Here is a 23131-nt window from a genome sequence, read left to right on the forward strand (position 1 = left end):
CAGCCACCAAGTTTGCCATGAAATTATCGGGGATAGTGTTCTTGACGGCTTGTAGTCCATCTTTGTGTGGAATGTTGGTGTAAAGAGCTTCTCCATCCATAGTGGCCAGGATGGTGTTTTCAGGAAGATCACCAATGGATTGTAGTTTCCTCAGGAAGTCAGCAGTGTCTTGAAGATGGCTGGGAGGGCTGGTAGCGTAGGGCCTGAGGAGAGAGTCCACACAGCCGGCAGTCCTGCTGTCAGGGTGCCAATGGCTGAGACGATGGGGTGTCCAGGATTTCCAGGTTTATAGATCTTGGGTAGCAGATAGAATACCCCTGGTCGGGGTTCCAGGGGTGTGTCTGTGCGGATTTGTTCTTGTGCTTTTTCAGGGAGTTTCTTGAGCAAATGCTGTAGTTTCTTTTGGTAACCCTCAGTGGGATCAGAGGGTAATGACTTGTAGAAAGTGGTGTTGGAGAGCTGCCGAGCAGCCTCTTGTTCATATTCCGACCTATTCATGATGACGACAGCACCTCCTTTGTCAGCCTTTTTGATTATGATGTCAGAGTTGTTTCTGAGTCTTTGGATGGCATTGTGTTCTGCACGGCTAAAGTTATGGGGCAAGTGATGCTGCTTTTCCACAATTTCAGCCCTTGCACATTGGTGGAAGCACTCTATGTAGGAGTCCAGTCTGTTGTTTCGACCTTCAGGAGGAGTCCACCCAGAATCCTTCTTTTTGTAGTGTTGGTAGGAAGGACTCTGTGGGTTAGTCTGCTGTTCAGAGGTGTGTTGGAAATATTCCTTGAGTCGGAGACGTCGAAAATACGATTCTAGGTCACCACAGAACTGTATCATGTTCGTGGGGGTAGAGGAGCAGAAGGAGAGGCCCCGAGATAGCCCAGCAGAAGAATCTGTCCTAAGAGTATAGCTGGATAGACTAACCCAGGAACCTATCCTTGCAACAAAGCCTGTTGCCAATTGTGTCCACATATCTATTCAGGGGACACCATCATAGGGCCTAATCACAACAGCCACACGATCAGAGGCTCGTTCACCTGCACATCTACCAATGTGATATATGCCATCATGTGCCAGCAATGCCCCTCTGCCATGTACATTGGCCAAACCGGACAGTCTCTACGTAAAAGAATAAATGGACGCAAATCAAACATCAAGAATTATAACATTCAAAACACTTCAATCTCTCTGGTCACTCGATTACAGACCTAAAAGTGGCAATTCTTCAACAAAAAAACTTCAAAAACAGACTCCAAAGAGAGACTGCTGAATTTGAATTAATTTGCAAACTGGATACAATTAACTTAGGCTTGAATAAAGACTGGGAGTGGATGGGTCATTACACAAAGTAAAACTATTTCCCCATGTTTATCCCCTTTCCCCCCCCCCCCGTTCCTCACACGTTCTTGTCAACGGCTGGAAATGGCCTAGCTTGATTATCACTACAAAAGGTCGTCCCCCCCATTTTCCCCCCGCTCTCTCACTGGTAATAGCTCACCTTACCTGATCACTCTCCTTACAGTGTGTATGGTAACACCCATTGTTTCATGGTCTCTCTGTGTATAAAATCTCCCCACTGTATTTTCTACTGAATGCATCCGATGAAGTGAGCTGTAGCTCATGAAAGCTTATGTTCAAATAAATTGGTTAGTCTCTCAGGTGCCACAAGTCCTCCTGTTCTTTTTACAATAGCTGGTGATTTTTACAGTCCCAAGTGCTCTGCCGGAATCAGATTATTACCTCAGAATCACAGCTTTCCCCCCCTGAAGCCTCTCGCTCTCCTGGTTGCAGAAAAAGCATAAAATTATGACCTCGGAACGCGCCAAGGCCAGAAGGCGAAGAACAGGACCCGGCATTATTTTTAAAGCTCATGATTTTTAAGCCACTCTCATGATTTTTTTTGGGGGGGGGGGGTCCTCGTAATTTTTGAACGCTTGGTGGTGTCAACACTGCGGTCAGTGCCGGCGGGAGGGACACTTTGGAAGAGTTTAAGGGTTTGGTTCAGAAAGCCCGTGTTTCCTGTGGGACGGGGCTGGCTGGAGCCTGGGGCCCCGCTGCCGGGGCGGCCCCTCCCCGCGTTTCACCCCCGTCCCGTCCCCCGCGGGGTAGGCTTCCAGCTGCAGTGGGTTCCCGCCCCCAGCCAGGCCCCTTCGCCCCGGGCGACCCCCGTCCCAGCCGCCGCTGGACACGTCCCCTACCTCGGCCCGCTGCCCCCGGCCGTCGGGGCCCGCGGATCCCGCTCCCGGGCGGGGGTTGTGGCGAGGGAGACAGGAAGGGGCGGCCTGGTCCCGGGCGGGGCTCCCGGGGGCAGGGCCGGGGCGGCCCCCGGGGCGCGGCGGCGGCGACAGTCAGGGCGAGGCGGGCAGAGGCCGAAGGGGGCAGAGGCCCAGGGCCCCGGCAGCGTCTGTCGCGGGGAGAGGGGCCGAGAGAGGCAACGCCAGGGCCTGCCTCCGCCTCCCGCCGTGCTGGGCCCCGGGACCCTGTCCCACCCTGGCGGCTCTTTCCCAGCCCGGTTCAGAGCCTCCCCTCGGTGGAGGGCGTCAGCTGACTTGGGCTGGGGCTGCAGGGCCGTGAGGCCAGGGAGAGTCCCCCAGCGACCCGGGGTCAGGGTGCGAAGTGGCCTCAGGCCCTGCTGAAAGCGCCTCGCTTGCCCTTTTTGCCAGAGAGGCGGCCAGGTTTGGCCCTGGGGCGCCCCGTCGTGGAGCCAGTTCGGATAGGAGACCCGGGGGGAGCGGGTGGTGGATTTGTCCTGGAGGAGCTGTAAATACACCGGGGAGGTGGAAGGGGCGATGGGACGCAGCAGGCGCTGGGAAGAGTTGGCCTGACTTTTGAGGACAAGGCGAGATGGGAGGGGGCAGGCATTCCCCAGTGGGACCCAGACATTCGGTCTCCGGGACACGAGGGAGCTTTGGGGAATTGTTTCGGCCCCAGGAAGATGGATGACACCTGAAGATCCCCAGAAGAGTCTCTCTGAATCGTCCAGGCCTGCCAAATCTAAAACGTGGGCCCTGTGGAGCCTGGCAGGGGGAGCAGCAAAGGGATGGGCGAGCAAGGAGCTCCCGGGGACTGGTTCTGTCAGCACAGAGAGCGTTTGCTATGGTCCCAGTTTCCAGAGTCAACACTGCTTCTGGTGCTGACGGTAATTTGCACCAATGTCTAGGGGAGAGCAGCGGGGCTGAGGGAGGGGTGGGGGGTGGTCTAGAACTAGGAGCATCCTGGAAGCTGGGTCTGAAGCGGGGCTACGGAACTCACCATCACCAAAGGGCGTAACGCGCACACAGCACAAATGTGACAGTCTGGGGTGGTTGTGATGGTCACTGCAGCAGGGGAACTGAGCAGCAGATTCTTGGGTTAGGTGCCAGTGACCTTCGAAAAGGAGGCTGTGTATCCAACCGAGGGCCCTGTCACAGGAGAATGAGGAGATGCTGAGCTCACAGGATGAGGGCTTGTTTTCCTTCATTCATTAAAAGCTGTGAGGTCCATGAAGTGCCCAGTCTGGCGTTAGGCCAGGGTTTTTCCTGCTCTATAGGATTTCTGGTGCATTAAGGCCTATCATCCCCAGAACCCACCCGAGAGGGATAGTCACCTCCACACCCAATCACAGAGAGGTTCAGGATCTCCATGGGGTTCTCTGATCTCCCCATCCCCGGAGCTGCTAATAGGGAAATTTACTTTGTCCATGTTCATTCATACACAGATAGAATCCCCTCATTTCTGGCTTCATGCTCTGAGCTATTCAGGTATCTCTGCAGGTTTAGCAATGAGCAAGTGACTGAATGTTTGCACTGTGACTGGGATCCAGGCCCCAGTGTGTGTGGAGGGCCCGGAATCTTTCTCGGGACCACATCTCCCACCAGCTGTCAGACTTTCTCAGAGTTTCCATGAACTCTTTCCCATCGTTTCTGATAAAACAACCCCCAGTAAAGACAGCAGCTGGCTGTATGCTCATAGAACATCTGTATTACAATATCTGATCTCATCTCTTTTAATTAACATGCGTGGGATTTCTGATTCCTAAAGCCGATGTGACCTCCCAAATGGAACAAGGGGAAGAACTCTGTGTCCCAGATCTCGAGGATCCAGAGGACAGTAAGATCCTGAGAAGTGCCAGTACAGGTGAGGAGGAAGTTAGACCAAGTCCAAAGCCATCTCTAGAATTCTCACAAACCTCATCTATCTCTATATTATAACCAGCAGTTGTCTCATGCCCATGACAGATTTCCCACAAGGCTTTGCAAGAAGTATGTAGTTCCTTCCCTTACACAATTATCGGAAATGTCATACTGGTTCAGACCCAAGGTCCATTTTGTCCAGTGTCCTGCCTCTGACCGTGGCTAGTGCTGGATGCTTCAGAGGAAGGTGTAAGACCCTACAGTCACAGATGTGGGGTGACCTAACTCCCACATAGGTCTCACCCTGGTCTCTAATACTTAGAGATTGTTTTAAGCCCTGAAACAAAAGGCTTCTCCCTTCGCAAATGTTTGTTAACTTTCATTACAACTCTGGATAGTCCTGTTATCTGTATAAATGTCCACTCTCTTTCTGAATCTTGCTAAGTACTTTGCCTTGATGACTTCCTGTGGCAGAGAGTTCCACCTCTAATTTCTAAGGTAACAAACCCAATCGTTTCAATCTCTCTTTATAAGAGTTTTTCCAGCCTCTTCATATTTCTCATTGCCTATCTATATTCTGCCCTTCAGCAGGGGCAGTGCAGCTGAGAAAGGCAGGAGGAGAGCAGCATCTGCCTCAGGCCTCTCCTGCACTGCTCAGCACAGAGACCACGGAGGTGTTAGGTGGTAAACAGTTTTTGTTTTAAAGAGCCCAGCCTGCTCCTTGGGACTTTGATCAGGACTGCGCCAACCCAGGGCTGGGTTTACAAACCCAAGCAATTTGAGATAGTTGGCAAGTATAAGGACAGGCATGTCTCCGGCTTTGACCAACCTGATGACTGTGAGCAGCATGGGTAATTTTGTCTAATCTCTCTCCATGTTTATAACACACACATCACGCAATACCAGGGCGATCAGATCTTTTAGTTCTGCAGCCACCTGACAAACTGCTGTGATTTTGCTCCATGGACCACTTCACCTGCTCTTTGCTCACTCATCCTTCTCTGCCAGGGCTCTTTATAACCATCCTTGCCTCTAAGCAACTTTCTAACAGCTGCTGCTTTCAGTGAAAGAGAGGCCATCTCAAAAATATTTCCTTCCATTGCTCCTGGATAAAACATACAGCAGCTCAGGAGAAAAACAAGGATTGGAAACGCCCCTGCTCTGAAGTGCAGTACCAGCAATATTCATGCCTGAACAGGTGACAGGTTCAAAGTCTGATATAGCACATGTGGAGTGTCAACTGCTGCTGGATCCCACTGAGAACCTTGCTGTTTGCGGACCCCTATAGGAACGTAGGGCCTGCCAGACTGGCTCAGACCTGTACCCCATCTATCCCAGCATCTTGGTTTTGACGGTGGCTGGTGCAGATGCTCCAGCAGAAGGTGCAAGAATCTCCGTAGTGGACAATGATGTGATAATCTGCCTGCATGGGAACTTTCTTCTGAAACCCAGTGAGTGGTTGGCATTTGCCGTAAAGAATGAGGGTTTGTACCCCATTTGATAAACCTCCAATAACCTTTAATAAATCTCTTGACTCATGTAACTGGATGGTCTTGATATTAGGATTAATGGCTCCTCTCCCGAATTTGCTTTCTACTCCAAACCCCAGTGAAATTCTTTTGCTAAAGGACCCTAGCTACAACCTTAGCTCCGTTTAGACATTGTCACGAATAGCTACAGAGTGCATTGAGATCCCTGCATGGGAGATGCTAGAGAAGAACAAAGTGTTGTGCTCCTGTGAAAAGTCCCTTGGATTTTAATAGCCATTCAGGGCCTCACATGGCAACAAGGGAGGAGGGGCACACGTAACTTGGGCCATAAAATCATAACACTCACTGAGGTTCATCTGAGGACAAAGTCTCAGGAGAACCTACTATGAGAAGCCGTTCTGGAACCAAAGCTCTGTGGGTCATATTTTTACCATTGCATGATAAAACTGGTGAAGTCCAGGGACTTCTCCAAAGTCACAACATCCACTCCCAGAGATGGGGGAGAGAGGAAGGTTTATGACAGCCCTGAACCAAAAATTACTCATCTGAGAAAAAATAGGTTTGAAGGGAGCAAAGACAGGGATGTTGGGAAGTTGGCATCCTTTGGGTGCCTTAGCTGTGAGTTCCCAACCTTCCTAATGTTTGTTTCTTTTAACTGCAATCTGAAGTCTGAATTTTCTGCCTCTCTAGTGAGTGCTATTTTGATAAGGCTGAGAATTCATACCACTGTGTTAGTACATCGCAGTTAACTCCAGCTTAGTTTTTGTCTGTGAATTCTTTCTAGTGTTTAATCCTTTCCTTTTATCTAATGGCACATCAGTCTCTCTCTCTCCAGTTGCTTGCACGATTCCTTCAGCTTTGATTTTATTGCCTGCTGTGGCAAGATCCACTCACTGCAGTGTTCTTGGTTAGTTCCAAAATGAGATGTGCTCAGCTGGGTTCTGTAAACTAAGCTGTTTCTTGCTCTCCATAAAGAGTAATGTCAGCCAAATGTAGTCTTTATTTTGCAAAAGCACAAGTAAAAATGGGCCTTCTGCGGTGCAGGACGAGCTCTTGGAAAGACACCGATGTTTTATTTCACCAGCCCTGGTAGCCACGGACAGCAGATGTTTTGGCGCATGCGGCTGTTAGTAGCTGCCCTTCTCGATGCAAATAATGTGCCTTCTCCTGCCATTATTGCTGGTTCTACAAGTCCCAATCCTGATTTAGGCCACAGTCCAGCAAAGCACTTAAGTGTGTGGGTGACTAAGTAGAACTTGCATGCATAAAGTTAAGTACGGGCTTTGGTATGTTGCTAGAGCAAGGCCTTCCTCTGCCAGATGGAATTAGGGCCATGGAGCATGAAGAGTTGGCACTTCTCTGAAAGCCTGTCTCCAGTGAGTCCAGCAAGAGAGGTGTGAGCTGGGAATCGGCTAAAGATTTACAGCAAGGTTGGATCTATCACTGGCCAACAATGGGCCTGCACTGGTTGTTTAGATACATCTATAATGCCCCTTCACCACTTCTGCATAGCCTCAGAGGCCACTGTATATTTCAGGGCCAGATTTGAAATCCCATATGACCCATCCTACTTTAAAAGTGACCTGCAAAAAACCCACTCTACCACCAGCAATACATCTCCCCCTTCCACCCCCAGGCTTGTCCCCTCTTTTGGTCTGTTTTGATGTATAGAGAGGGGTTTATTGGTTTTCTACATTCCCAAGGTCTGGCCGTTCCCTAGTTTTGCTGGGAAACCTGCTGGATGTTTCAGACCCTGGCTCTCATGAGCTCCTTAATTGATGGGGTGTTTAATCTTTAACAAAGATTCCTTTATCCGAAATGTTTATTCATCACTAGAGTTAAATTGTGTGTTAAAAACAAAAAAGGAAGTGTTTAAACAGTTTGACTAAAAAGCCTTTCCCCTCTTAACTGCTCTCCTCTTGGCTTGTGTGATATCACTGTCGGAAGCATTCTTTAGTCACTGTCTTTCACTTTTTTGCAAAGGGAAGCTACAAGGTGGTCTTATGAGCAATTGTTTGCACACTTCTGCAGACTTGGTTGCTTTGCAGTCAGAAATGAAATTGTTCTCGTAACAGCTCTGTAATGCAGCCACAGGCCTCCCCCGCTAGACTTGCACAAGCTGTACACTGACACAAAGGAAGGCACTGTTAGTGTCAGCTGTCCAGTCCAGTATATGGAACAAGCGTCAACCACATTGTGAGGTTTAATTATAGCCTGTGTTTAATATTAATTAGTGCCGGGGCACTGCAACCTGCTTCTCCAAACTTTATTACAGCTCAGACCTAATTGGCTCCTTCCAGCAGGACTAAACCCACTGAGGCATTTTGAAACCCTCCCAGTACCAGAATCTCTGAAAGAGCAGAATCAGAAGCTAGAAAGAGCAGAATCAGAAGCTCATTTTGGCGTATCCCTCTGACATGTTCCCTAGGACAGTATATTCCCTTAGTTACTAGGCAGTGGAAAGCAACTGGTTTTTCCTCTCTCTTTCTCACCTTATTTAAAGGAAAGTAAATCTCCCCAGCGATGATGCAGTAAATGGACCTAGACGAGTCTGGGAACTTTAACAAAAGCCGCCATGTAAGCAAAATATAACCCTCTCCCTTTAAGAGCTTTCAGATCCCTACACCACAGGGAAAAGTGGCAGAAACTCCATGAAGTCCACTAGGGCTGTGGTTCGTACCCAGGGGTACGTGGTGTTGAAATGGATCTTTTAACAACCCACAGCTGAGCAGGTGTTTACCGATACCAGTGTGAATTCGGAAACCAATATGCTTAATGCACAGTCATTTATTTGAGAGAGAATCACACAAGCAGTTAAGGTTACATGGTATACATTCTTTTCCATAAGCCTCAGTTCCCCAAGCATAAACCCTCAGTAACTATATTGGCCTTACACAGTATCCTGATTGGCCAACAAAGCAGGTATAACTACCAGCTCTAGATGGAGATTCTTTTCTTCTCTTCTTTCCCCTCTCAGGCACTTGGTCTGTCCCTCGAAGCAGGGTCTTGGTTACCCTGATGACTTTTGGTTCTACGGTCTTGAAAAGGTCCCTCAAGGCGGGGTTTTGGTTACCCCGATGACTTCTGTCTCACAGTCTCGAACCTCTTTGGATATTAATTGGGGACTTAATCTGACTCATTTACTTTGCTTAGCACTTATATACCTTTTTGTTCTCAAAGGAGCCACTTGTTCCAGAATTGTGCCTCATAGGTGTTTTATTATTGGTTTACTTCATAATTTTGGAAGGGATTGCAAAGCAGACACACAGACCAAAGCTCAGCCATAGTTTACTCTCTCATAAATCATTCACTTAAGCTCTTAGAATGACCCTTTTTGGATAACCTCACACTGACCCATGTCAGCCATGTCACCAGGCTCACTGATCGCATGATCTCACGTGTTCTTTACTTTCTGAGTGGGTTCGCTGCTGAAATATTCCCAAATTCGGGGTTAAAACACACATGCCCATTGAGCCGTTGTTAACCACTCCAGTGCAGTTTCAGCACTTCCAGTAGTATTCCACTCCATTTATCAAATGCTAAGAGAGTCCTGCTCCCAGAATCCTCTAGCCACACCGAACTTATGCTTGCCACATTCATATATATCAGTCACAGCAATTCATAATAATTTGGCACAGTCTCAACATGTGTGCCCATGGGGGTATGCAGAGGTTTCTTAGGGGTACCTCAACTCAGCTAGATATTTGCCTAGTTTTACAACAGGCTACAGAAAAAGCACTAACGCAGTTAGTACAAACGAAAAGGTCAGACAATGACTTGTTTATACTGTTCTGTATACTATACACTGAAATGTAAGTAAAATATTTATATTCCGATGGATTTATTTTATAATTACATGAGAAAGGAAGCCATTGGTCAGTAACAGTGTGCTGTGACACTTTTGTATTGTTATGTCTGATTTTGTAAGCAAGAAGTTTTAAAATGAGGTGAAACGTGGGGGTACAAAAGACAAAGCAGACTCCTGAAAGGGGTACAGTCGTCTGGAAAGGCTGAGAGCCACTATATGCAGCAGATGCTCTGACCTACAGTGATGGGGAGCAGTGTAAAACTCAGATAGATGGATATTTAGTTACCTAAACAGCTTTCATTGCGCCTTCCTTCTTCTTCTTCTTTAAAAAAAAAGGAGTACTTGTGGCACCTTAGAGACTAACCAATTTATTTGAGCATGAGCTTTCGTGAGCTACAGCTCACTTCATCAGAGCCTTCTTTAAGGCTCTCTGGCTGGGACACTTGGTCACTGTCCCATTCCTGGGAGCAGTCTCTTTCCCTGAGCTAGATCAGCTCCTGCAAGTGCTATGGGGAGAAAGAGCCTGTGTCAGTAACAGCAGCAGCTCTGGGACTTGGTAAGGAGGGGGCTTGTGCAGTCACTTCCTTTCCCTCTCTCAATTACCTGCGGTCTGTGGCTCCGGTGAATGTCTGCAGAGCCCCTGGGGCTTCTCTAGGGGCTAGATCAGGCCAGAAGACGGTGAGTGTTGCAGCCCGAGCTGGTATGGGGGACACAGGAAGGGGATGGAGTAGCTGATGGTGTCTGTAGCTCTGCACTGGGAGAAGGGGAGGGGAGGCAGGAAGTGGATGATAAGGAACAGAAGGGTCAGGGACTGGACAGCTCCTGGGTGTAATTTCCAGGCTGCAGCACAGCCACAGCGGAGACAATAACCTGCTCTCCCAGGGGAAGGGAAGACACAGGAATACGAGGGACGGAAAGGGGCAGGCGTGAATGTCCAGGTACTCATCTTGCCCTGATAGGCTGCAGAATAGCGTCCACGTTTCACTCCCCATTGCCCTCCTCTGATGAAGATGGGAAATGGCCACAGGGGAGACGCTCAGGTAGGGGATTTCTGGGGACTGGGTGTGTCCTGCAGAGGGGAGGGGATGTAAATACACTGTGGGGCTGAAGCTGTCTGTTAAACCTGCTGGGAGGAGAGACTTGTCAAGTCACTCACTTGGTGGGACAGCCACATGCTGGCCCCACCCATCACTCCTCCCTGCTCAAATGCCATTCAGACAGTGGTGACCAAGGCCATCCTGAAACTCCTGCTTTCCGCTTCTAGGGGTACTAAGCAAGCAGCCGAGCCCCACTTCTACCCTGGCCCCACTCTGCCTCTCCTGACAGCATGGCAGGGCAAGCATTAGGGAGGTTAGTCAGACTGTGGGGAGAAGGCCGTCAGCACCCCTGCACATTCACACTGAGCTTCAGCAGCACCTCTTCCCATTCTAGGAGGGGACTGCCAAGGCGGGGGGGTTCCAGAAAAGAGGGGGCCTGGTGGGTGGGATACAACCTATGAGCTGAACAAATTGGGAGAGGGGTCATGGCGGTACAGGGAGAGTACCCCAAGGACAGGGACAGGTGAGGTGTTAAGAGAAAGGAGGAAAATGGAGATGGAAGAGACTGGCACGGAGAGAGAAAACAGATGGTGAAACAGAGGGAGATGGAGGAATGGGGACTGGGAGGCAAGGCTCCCAGCAACTGTCCTGCAGCTTTCTGTCTGTAAAAATGAGTTGATACTGACCTCAGCTCCTGGGCAGGACGGTGCTGGAGAGAGAAGCTGAATCCGAATGGGTTTTCCTTGCTCATGTACCTGAACAATATGCCTGGAGGAGCTGTGGGACCCGGAGCAGCTCTGGGGGTGGCTTATTGGAACCTGACCTTTTAGGATCAGACGCCTCGGGTGGGGAAATCCACAAAACTGAAGAATCTAATGCCCTGAAATGCCCGAGGTTTCTAGCCTGGGATTTAGCACCGCTGTGACTGACAGGGACTTCTGGGAATTGTTTCCCACCCCCAGATGTATATAATAGTCTGTGTAATCCCAAGAAGTGAGAACGCGAACCTCTCAGCCCTGCTGAGGCCCAAGCCTGGGCCCTTCAACTCCTGCAAGAAGTGAGGCAGAGAAAGGAAAACAGAGGGAGCTCAGGACAAAGACAGATCTCTTCCTCTAGTGGTTAGCTGCAGCTGCAGCTTCCCAGTACTGGCAGCATTTACAGCTATAACAGGGAGAGGGCAGCAGATCTCTGAAGCCTGTGAAATATGGGAGAATGGAGAGGAAGTGCTGGCCTGGGGCTTCTCAGGATCAATAGTGGGATTGTTTCAAGGGCAAAGAGTACTGAGCGGGAGATGCTTCTTTTTTCAGGTACCAGTGACCATAAAGGAAGTGGAGGACTTGTGGCACCTTAGAGACTAACCAATTTATTTGAGCATAAGCTTTCGTGGTCTACAGCTCACTTCATTGGATGTGACAGTCTATTGCACCAAAGGGCAGTAGGTGCTTTTGGACCCTCATCAGAGGGTCTTCTACAGGGATGTCATGCAGGAGAATTACAAGACTCTGATCTCCCTGGGTAAGGGCTTGTTCTCCTTCACTTATGAGAAGGCTGCACTCTCTATGAAGGACATAGGTCAGTTTCTGGACAGGGATCTTCCCAAGTCCCTTAGAATTCTGGGCAATCAGCACAAAACTGTGCGAGAGAGAGAATGCCACAGTCCCATCTCTTCCTAGGGAAAAGAAGTTGCAGAAACACAATGGCAGTGCTAAATTCCCCAGAGCCAGAGCTTGCACTGAGGGAGGAGATATTATATTTATTTGTCCAGGGTCATTTATGTACATGTAATCACTGTATTTCTCCACTTCATCCTCTGAGTGTGTTCTGGACACTCTGAAGGTTTAGTAATGGACAAGTGGCTTAATGTTTGCAGCTCAGCTGAATCACTGAGTCCTGCAACGGGTAGACACTCAGTCTGAATCTCTCTCGGTCACATCTCACACCAGAACACTGCCTTTCCCAAAGAGACTCAGCAAACTCTTTCCCATCCATTTTGATAATACAAGCACCAGTAAAGAAAGACACTGGGTTTAAAATCACAGAACAGTTTTTGTAACCAACCTGGATCTCCCATTTTGCTTTCCGTGACCAGGATTTCTGACACCTAAACCTGGCAGGATCTCCTGCACAGAACAAGGGGAATAGCCATGGGGGTTCCTGGAATCAGGGGAAAGTAAGATACCAGTGATACCTGTACAGGTGAGGAGGAAAATTAAGTCAGAAACCATTACTAAGTGAAAAAAAGAGCTGAAGTCCCAACCAAGCCATTGTGAGCTCTCACGTTTGTGTTTCATCAAATTCAATATTATAAACAGCTGTTCTCTCACATCCCTCATAGATCTCCCAGAGGTCTTTCTAGAAGCCAGTAAGCCCTCCCTTCACTCGGCCTTTGTAGAGCTGAGGATATGGGATGTTGGCACTGCAATGCTCTCTCCTCTGGAGAAGGGATTTAAAAGAAATTGGTTCCTGAATTTCAATCTGAATTAAAACAGACAAAAATCATGATGAACCCTCTGCAGTTTCCTTTCTCCTTCACACAGAGAATGATCGGTGTCTGAGTTTTTGTTTTTTCCAGCAGATTTTTGGATCGTGAATGAGAGTGCAGAGAACCTTCAGCAGAAAGGACTTGAGCGAGGGGAACCAGATGGAACAATTTCAGGGAGATCCGAAGAGAATGTTTTTTTTTTTTTTTTTTCATAGATTCATAGATATTTAGGCCAGAAGGGACCATTATGATCATCTAGTCTGACCTCCTGCACAATGCAGGCCACAGAATTTCACCCACCACTCCTAAAAAAGACCTCACATCTATATCTGTGCTATTGAAGTCCCCAAATTGTAGTTTGAAGACCTCAAGGAGCAGAGAATCCTCCAGCAAGTGACCCGTGCCCCATGCTACAGAGGAAGGCGAAAAACCTCCAGGGCCTTCCAATCTGCCCTGGAGGAAAATTCCTTCCCGACCCCAAATATGGCGATCAGCTAAACCCTGAGCATATGGGCAAGATTCATCAGCCAGATACTACAGAAAATTCCTTCCCGGGTAACTTGGATCTTACCCCATCTAAAAACCCATCACAGGCCATTGGGCCTATTTACCATGAATATTTAATTACCAAAACCATGTTATCCCATCATACCATCTCCTCCATAAACTTATCGAGTTTAATCTTAAAGCAAGATAGATCTTTTGTCCCCACTACTTCCCTCGGAAGGCTATTCCAAAACTTCACTCCTCTGATGGTTAGAAACCTTCGTCTAATTTCTAATCTAAATTTCCTAGTGGCCAGTTTATATCCATTTGTTCTTGTGTCCACATTGGTACTGAGTTTAAATAATTCCTCTCCCTCTCTGGTATTTATCCCTCTGATATATTTATAGAGAGCAATCATATCTCCCCTCAACCTTCTTTTAGTTAGGCTAAACAAGCCAAGCTCCCTGAGTCTCCTTTCATAAGACAAGTTTTCCATTCCTCGGATCATCCTAGTAGCCCTTCTCTGTACCTGTTCCAGTTTGAATTCATCCTTCTTAAACATGGGAGACCAGAACTGCACACAGTATTCCAGGTGAGGTCTCACCAGTGCCTTATATAATGGTACTAAAACCTCCTTATCCCTACTGGAAATACCTCTCCTGATGCATCCCAAGATGACATTAGCTTTTTTCACAGCCATATCACATTGGCAGCTCATAGTCATCCTATGATCAACCAATACTCCAAGGTCCTTTTCCTCCTCCGTTACTTCTAGTTGATGCGTCCCTAGCTTATAACTAAAATTCTTGTTATTAATCCCTAAATGCATGACCTTACACTTCTCACTATTAAATTTCATCCTATTCCTATTACTCCAGTTTACAAGGTCATCCAGATCCTCCTGTAGGGTATCCCTGTCCTTCTCTAAATTAGCAATACCTCCCAGCTTTGTATCATCTGCAAACTTTATTAGCACATTCCCACTTTTTGTGCCCAGGTCAGTAATAAAAAGATTAAATAAGATTGGTCCCAAAACCGATCCTTGAGGAACTCCACTGGTAACCTCCCTCCAACTTGACAGTTCACCTTTCAGTAGGACCCGTTGTAGTCTCCCCTTTAACCAATTCCCTATCCACCTTTCAATTTTCCTATTGATGCCCATCTTATCCAATTTAACTAATAATTCCCCATGTGGCACAGTATCAAACGCCTTACTAAAATCTAAGTAAATTAGATCCACTGCGTTTCCTTTATCTAAAAAATCTGTTACTCTCTCAAAGAAGGAGATCAGGTTGGTTTGGCACGATCTACCTTTTGTAAAACCATGTTGTAATTTGTCCCATTTACCATTGACTTCAATGTCCTTAACTACCTTCTCCTTCAAAATTTTTTCCAAGACCTTGCATACTACAGATGTCAAACTAACAGGCCTATAATTACTTGGATCACTTTTTTTCCCTTTCTTAAAAATAGGAACTATGTTAGCAATTCTCCAATCATACGGTACAACCCCTGAGTTTACAGATTCATTAAAAATTCTTGCTAATGGGCTTGCAATTTCTTGTGCCAATTCTTTTAATATTCTTGGATGAAGATTATCTGGGCCCCCCGATTTAGTCCCATTAAGCTGTTTGAGTTTCGCTTCTACCTCAGATATGGTGATGTCTACCTCCATATCCTCATTCCCATTTATCATGCTACCATTATCCCTAAGATCCTCTTTAGTCTTATTAAAGACTGAGGCAAAGTATTTGTTTAGATATTGGGCCATGCCTAGATTATCCTTGACCTCCACTCCATCCTCAGTTTTTAGCGGTCCCACTTCTTCTTTCTTTGTTTTCTTCCTATTTATATGACTATAGAACCTTTTACTATTAGTTTTAATTCCCTTTGCAAGGTCCAACTCTACTTGACTTTTAGCCTGTCTCACTTTATCCCTACATATTCTGACCTCAATAAGGTAGCTTTCCTTACTGATCCCTCCCTTCTTCCACTCCCTATATGCTTTCTGCTTTTTCTTAATTACCTCTCTAAGATGCTTGCTCATCCAGCTTGGTCTACAACTCCTGCCTATGAATTTTTTCCCCTTTCTTGGGATGCAGGCTTCCGATAGCTTCTGCAGCTTTAATTTAAAATAATCCCAGGCCTCCTCTACCTTTAAACCCATAAATTCTTCAGTCCAATCCACTTCCCTAACTAATTTCCTTAATTTTTGAAAGTCAGCCCTTTTGAAATCAAAAACCCTAGTTGCAGATTTATTTTTGTTAATCCTTCCATTCAGTTTGAACTGAATTAGCTCATGATCACTTGAGCCAAGATTATCCCCTACAACCATTTCCTCTATGAGATCCTCATTACTCACCAAGACCAAATCTAAAATGGCATCCCCTCTAGTCGGTTCAGCAACTACTTGCTGAAGGAATCCATCAGCTATCGCATCTAGGAAAATCTGAGCCCTATTATTATTACTAGCACTCGTCCTCCAGTCTATATCTGGGAAGTTAAAGTCTCCCATGATCACACAGTTTCCATTAGTATTTACTTTATTAAAAACATTAAAAAGGGCTCTATCCATATCCAAATTAGATCCCGGCGGTCTATAGCACACCCCAAGCACTATCCCAGGGGAGGCTCTAATAGTTTTCTTCCCCAATTTAATTGTTGCCCAGACAGACTCGGTCATATCCATTTCATTGCTTCTTATTTCTTTACATTCTATCTCATCATTGATATACAGTGCTACTCCACCACCTTTACCTTTATTTCGGTCTTTCCTAAACAGCACATACCCTTCAATACCTGTAGCCCAGTCATGACTACTATTCCACCAGGTCTCTGTTATACCTATAATATCTGGTTTCACTTCCTGCACCAGTAACTCTAGTTCCTCCATTTTATTACCTAGGCTCCTTGCATTGGTGTACAAACATCTTAATTTTTGCTGTTTGGCCTCACTCACATTCTGTACCCTATTAGGCACGGTTATTTTACTACCAGTATAACCTATTAGACTTGTATCTACACTGCCCTTCCTCCTACCTACAGCTGTATCCACTCTTACTTCATTTTCTTTCCACTCTATGCTAAATTCTGGCGTGGAGATTACCTGGACATCTCCCAACCATCTCCCCCAAATTCCTAGTTTAAAGCTCTCTTAATCAGTTGTGCCAACCTCCATCCTAGAAGTCTATTTCCTTCCCTACTCAGATGAAGTCCATCCCGAGAGAACTGTCCTCTATCCATGAATGCCTCCCAATGACCATACATCCCAAAGCCCTCCTTATAGCACCACTGCCTAAGCCATCTATTGATAGTCATAATCTTGTCACACCTTTGTTGCCCTTCTCTAGGAACAGGCAGAATCCCACTAAAGATCACCTGAGCCTCAATTTCCTTAAGCGTCCTCCCCAACCTAGCATAGTCTCCCTTAATACTTTCCAGCGAGAATCTAGCCGTATCATTTGTTCCCACATGAAGGATAATTAGGGGATTCTTTCCCGCTCCCTTTAGAATCCTTTTCAACCTCAGGTCTACATCCCGTATCTTAGCACCTGGAAGACAGCACACCCTCCTATTTTCTGGATCAGCTCTGGTTACAGGCCTATCTATTCTTCTCAGTAAAGAGTCCCCAATCACATAGACCTGCCTTTTCCTAGTGACGGTGCTATTCTCAAGTCTATCCCCTGTTCCCTCTGGCTGCAAGTTCTTTCCATTCCCATTCTCCCTTGTAATCCTTTTTAACCCATCCTGTATCCTCCTAGGGCTCATATTTGGTGTAATCTCCATTAACTCTTCCCCTTTTCCTATAGGACTAACCGCTCTTCTCTTCTTCCTTGCCCTGTCACCTTCAGTGACTACCTGCTGAGCCCCTTCGTCATTTTCCAACTCTGCAAACCTATTCTGAAGCTCTATTTCTCCTTCACTAGCCCGTCTTTTCCTCTGCCTAGTTCTTTTAGTCACATGCTTCCACTGACCACTTTCCCGATTTTTCCAGAATCCTGATCAAGAAAGAGCCCATGAGAGTTGTAACTGCCCAGAAAGACAGAGAAAATCCACTCACCGTGGATGAGACCTCACAAACATCAAAGGCACCACTGTCCATCAGAGAGCTGTCGCCACAGGCAGTCAATGAACACTAAGTGTTGTGAGAAAAGGTACAGCAGGGGCTCAGGCCTCAATGGCTGCCGAAGAGCCCCAATGGGAAAGAAATCCTATCCATGTGCAGACTGTGAGAAGGTCTTCAGCTGGAGCTCAGCCCTGATCACCCACCAGAGAACCCACACGGGTGAGAGGCCCTACAAGTGCCCTGCCTGTGGGAGAGGCTTCAGCCAGAGCTCCAACCTTGTCAGACACCACCGCACCCACACCGGGGAGCGGCCCTACGAGTGCGGTGAGTGCGGGAAGAGCTTTGGCCTCAACTCCCACTTCCTCAAGCATCAGCGCACCCACGCCAAGCCCTACCCTTGTGGGGTCTGCCAGAGAGGCTTCTACAGCTCCTTGGCCTTGAGCAGGCACCAGAGAGCCCACGCACAGGAGCAGTGCTACACCTGTACAGACTGTGGGAAGAGATTTCGGGTGCGCTCGGCACTAGCCCAGCACCGCAGGACGCACACAGGTGAGAGGCCCTTCCAGTGCTCCAACTGTGGGAAGGGCTTCAGCCAGAGCTCCAACCTGCTCACGCATCAACGCGTCCACACTGGGGAGCGGCCCTTCCACTGCACTGAGTGTGGGAAACGCTTTGCTGTCAGCTCCCACCTCAGCACTCACCAGAGGAACCATCGCGCGGAGCGGCCCTGCCAGTGCACTGCCTGCGGAAAAGGCTTCGCCAACCCTGCCAAGCTACTCGCCCACCAGAGACGCCACACGGGGGAGCGGCCCTTCCAGTGCCCCGAGTGCAGAAAGTGCTTCAGTGACAGCTCCCTCCTGGTGAAACACCAGCGTATCCACACTGGGGAGCGGCCCTTCCAGTGCCCCGAGTGCGGGAAGAGCTTCAACCGGAACCTGACCCTACTCAGACACCGGAGAGTGCACACCGGGGAGAGGCCCTATATCTGCCCTGCCTGCGGGAAGGGCTTCAGCCAGAGCTCCCACCTCATCACTCACCAGAGAGTGCACACAGGGGAGCGGCCCTACAAATGCCCCACCTGCGGGAAGGCCTTCAGCCAGAACTCCAACCTGATCCGGCACCAGAGGAACCACAAGCACCAGGGCACACTGTAACCAGCTCATCAGCACTTGCCTCACACAAGCGAAATCTGCACAGGCACACTTTGTGGCAAAAGCTTCAAACAGAGCTCAGACCTTACAAGGAAACAGGGAAGCCACATGGGGAAGGAAGCGACGGCTGTCAAACAAATCAAGTCCTACCGTTTGAATAGTGCCGAGGAAGTGCTGAAAGCAGGAAGTGCTGAAAGCAGCACTGTAGGGAAGTGATTGCTTGGTGATGTTTTTGGATGGAGTAGAAGGAGAAACAAGGTGACAAAAAGAGGGGGATATATCTGATAATCTACAGGCATTTGAAAGGGATACATACCAAGGGCAAAGAGAACTTATTTAGGGTTGCACAACAGATGCAGCTAACAGCAGCAGGATGAAATTAAAAGGGGAAGCATTTTTTAAAAAAGTTCTTGACAGGACTATGTATTATTGAGCAGTTGGATATTATCCCCAGAAAGCAATGGTAGCTTCCTCATTTGGGACTTTTTGAAATGTGTTTTTCAGGTTAATATACTATAGGGAGACAGGGAGATGGATCAGATGAATTAATGAGTCCTTTCTACCTCTCATGTCTCTGATTCTCTCAAAGGAGGGAACAAAGGCAAAGTTGCTAAAAACTATGGTGGTAAAGGAAGGTGAATTTGTTTTAATCTCAAGTCTATTGAATGACCCAACCTATCCTTAAAATATGTTATTTACTGATACTGGATACATGATTCCTGCCATCCTTCTCTCCAGAACAATAGGGTAAGCCATCTTGTTTAGACAGTTTTACTAACCTATTTAATGCTGGTATTTTTATTGTAAAGCTAAGTGATATCAGAGACCAGAACAGAATGCAAATAAGTTTCTCTACCTCTCTAAGAGGAGTAAGAATTTAAGGCTTCCCAATTTTAAGCCCAGATATGCAAATTAGACAGAACTTGTTCCAGAAAGGAAGGTATCTGAGGACTAAAGCCACAGACATTACAGTCCTTACCTTGCCGAGAGGAGCATTATCTATCAACAAAATCATATGTTAACTGGAAAGGAGAAATAATTGGACAAAATTACAGCAAGGATATGTGGATTGTGAGTGGTATAAAAAGGACTTTCCATACAAATTGCAGAGATTGAAAAAGAAACATTCACATAGGAGCAGTTTGGTTCACTGATACTATTTTGTAATTCTCTTCAGTTAGTTCTGTCTTTTCAAACGTTTCCACTACTTTCTGCACTGTGATTTTACTATCTGAATTGTCGCTGTACATCTTAGCTCTTCCCCCGACTCCTCAAAGACAGACCAAGTATTTTTAGGACTAAGAACCCTCCCCTTTTACTAAAGCAGCCTAGACATGAAATTATCAGCACCCGTAGATGGTTTCTTATTTATGCACATTAATATCCGATGAAGTGAGCTGTAGCTCACGAAAGCTTATGCTCAAATAAATTTGTTAGTCTCTAAGGGGCCACAAGTCCTCCTTTTCTTTTTGTCTTGTATTGGTATCCTGATAGCATACTTACAAAAATGCATTGTTTTGTTCACCGTTAATGGTATGTGCACTCAGGAGAGAGCCTAAGGAAAGCTATGAATTTGTATGTTGACAGCAACAAAATGAATCTGGAAAGGATTAAATCCATACATCTGTTGGTCCTTCATTCTTCTAGGCTGGTATTTGCTGTTTGCCCCAATTTAAGTGTTCATTCCAGCAGCACAGTGTCCCCCACTGTAAAGAGCCACTGAGACTGCTAGAGATGTATGTCACTGGGCTTTCAGTTTGCAAACCATTCCAATCTCAGGCATGTTACTAGAATGTTTTAAGGCAGTGGTTCCCAAACTTTAACAGCCTGCGAACCCCCTCCTAAAAATGAATATTTCCAGGGATTTAAGTTAAAATTTCCTCTGCACTCCATGGGGCTTTTGCTGCTGAACCCCGTTTACCGCCCCGGTCAACTGAGCTCCACTGAGCTCGGGCTGCAGGTCCCGCTGACCGCAGGGGCTCGGGGTGCCAGCCCCAACTGCTCGGTCCCGCTCTCCCTGGGGCTTGGGCTGCCAGCCCTGCGTGGACCACTGGGGTTCGGGTGGCCGGCTCCCCTGCTGATGGGGTCAGGGCTCGGGCTGCCAGCCCCAACTGCCTGGCCCGCTCTCCCTGGGGCTCGGGCTGCCAGCCCTGCAACTGGGTCCCACCTTCTGCCTCTAATGCCCAAGGTCCTCTGGCCGCCATTAGTGAAATTTTTCTGGTGAACCCCCTGTAACGTTCTGCGAACCACTGTTTTAAGGGAAACAAGGTCTTTTATTAATATTATTTAGCCAAGTTCCTTTACAATGAAACACAAACCACAATTTTTTTAGGGCCTGATGAGTGAATTAGAGGAGCATTGTGATGAATGAGACTGACCAAGCATGTGACACTTTGAACATCTGAATCCTACTTTGGTGGGAAACTACTCTACTGTAAATAACCCCATTACTATTTTCTCAGCAAACAGCTAAGATAAGGGGCTAGGATAAGGGCCATGTGTCAGGGCTGACCCAATCTCTTCTAAACACACAAATGATTACAGAAAGCAAGTGAATCTGTTCCATGGGGAAGGTGGCACTTCATCAAAAAAGCTTTCCCAGCTCCAACAGGGAAGCATTACCCTCCTAAAAAAACCACCAAATCATTGCACCATTGGATGGATCTTGAAATTCATGAGTAATTAGAATCAGGTACTACAAGTTACTTCAGTATGGAAAGTTACTTTCATTTTTGGGAGGGAGGTGACACAAAAACAATTTTTTCTGCTTCCTCTCTGTGCATTAGGCTGAAAAATACAGGGATTGGCATTATTTCCATTAATCACACTTTTGAACTTGTTCTCTCCTAAGAGTTATATTTCAATCTACATGATTTGCCCAGCCTTACTTACATTAGTGTAACATTCAGGGCATAATAGAGCATACTTTCATTTTTCCACTCTGAAATACTCCTGGAACTTGTTTTTTTAATTTACAATTTCTGGGTCGATCCTGCTTCCTGGGCTTCCGGTCACTGGGAGAAGACAGCTGACAGAGCAGGAAACTGAAAAAGCAAAAGGGGAAGATTAAAAAAGAAAAGGGGGGGGGGTGGAGATGTAAAATGGAAATAAATAAGCACAAAGGAGCAACATGGCGGGAATAAGATAGCCCTTAAAAAGTTTCTTTTGTCATCATCTTTGAATTCTGAATGGAAGTACACTACGTTGCAAGAAAGAACACTGCGTGCCAATGACTTCTACATTTTGTAAGGGGAATACCACAACTAGCAGAGAAACATTATATAGCTAGCTAAAACAATTTAAAAGTTTTAAAGGAAGCTAAACTACTAGTGATTTCCATTTTACTTTGGGCAGCAAATAGTTTAGGGTAAAATCAGAAATGTCAGGATGGAAAAATAGACAGCCAGTTATAGTGGTTATTTTAATAGGCATATTGAAGTACAAAAAGATAAACTCTACTTGTATGGCACTGCTCCATCAGACGACTGCAGATATATCCCAGTGAGTCTGGTCCCTCTCAAAGAATATTACAGTTCACAACAGAATGAATCTAAAGTCTGTAGCAAAAGTTTGCATTATAAGTTACGATGACAATAAACTCTGACTTATATCAGAAGTTCTATTTGTCTGTTTGAATACTGCAAGTGTACAATTCAGCTATATAAAAATATCAGGTCTGCGAAAGACTTTTTGTACCTCAGGTCATCCACTGTACAGTAAATTCTGAAGACAAGTCAAAGGATTCTTTCATCAGTTTTGTTATCTGTGAACGTGCTGTTAAATTGAATTCAATTCCCCCACAGTGTAATTCATCTGACTCAATTCTTTGATATATTTACAATGCATAAGTTTTCATTCCAACTGCAACAGTACATTTTTGGCCTAAAAACATGGAGCTGTGAGTATGCAACAGAGAACCAAAGACACATGCCTTTCTAAATATATCCTTAAAGTGCAAAATGTGTGTTTTCACACAACGGCATGAAAATATAGTTAGTCTGAGAAAGTCAATGCACTCAATATAGAAAATAGGAACATGCATTTAAACATGCTCAAATTATGGAAACGATTTCTTCCTTTTTTTCCTGGCATAAGTGACTTTTTGTGTAATAATAAGTGATAAGCAAACATTTAAAGTAGGTTCTATAAGAGTGTTGCTAAAATGATTTAAAGCTTATAGGAACTTAGGATGAAGCCCTGGTTTAAGAAGAGCTATGCTGTCATAAAGGCACCACATTTTCCCCTGCTGTTTTTGTTTACTTTAAAAATATGTTTAGCGCTCCTCAGAATCTGTAGAGTGTCATCTCAGTTCTGTTAAAGATGATCTCTCAGCCATATTTAACATGAAATCCCATAACGACCGCAGTCAAATCAAGTTATTTCCAAGTTTTCCCAATGTAATAGGTTCAGTAACCAAAGACAGCAATACGTTAACAGTATACTTGATTTGGCCAAACAACGTCAGAGATTAGAATCTCTCTCTACCAACAAATTTTCTGTTC

The 23131-nt window shown here is 46.4% G+C and overlaps 2 protein-coding genes across 2 annotated transcripts in view; one reads left to right on the forward strand and one right to left on the reverse strand.

Moving 5' to 3' along the window:
• LOC125644696 (uncharacterized) overlaps positions 1 to 23131 on the reverse strand; it is a 36629-nt gene that overhangs the window by 10305 nt on the left and 3193 nt on the right. The window contains exons 3-4 of the mRNA XM_075117608.1: positions 2487 to 2822; positions 2196 to 2401 (exon numbers count right to left, since the gene is read on the reverse strand). Coding sequence (XP_074973709.1) covers positions 2196 to 2401; positions 2487 to 2822 — 542 coding nt within the window. The remainder of the gene's footprint in view (positions 1 to 2195; positions 2402 to 2486; positions 2823 to 23131) is intronic.
• Positions 17479 to 20267, forward strand: LOC125644694 (uncharacterized). Its single transcript, XM_075118195.1, has one exon. The coding sequence runs from the start codon at positions 17541 to 17543 to the stop codon at positions 18630 to 18632; it is 1092 nt and encodes a 363-aa protein (XP_074974296.1). The 5' UTR covers positions 17479 to 17540; the 3' UTR covers positions 18633 to 20267.

Source organism: Caretta caretta, chromosome 11 (genome assembly GCF_965140235.1).
Source record: "Caretta caretta isolate rCarCar2 chromosome 11, rCarCar1.hap1, whole genome shotgun sequence".
Taxonomy (NCBI): domain Eukaryota; kingdom Metazoa; phylum Chordata; order Testudines; family Cheloniidae; genus Caretta; species Caretta caretta.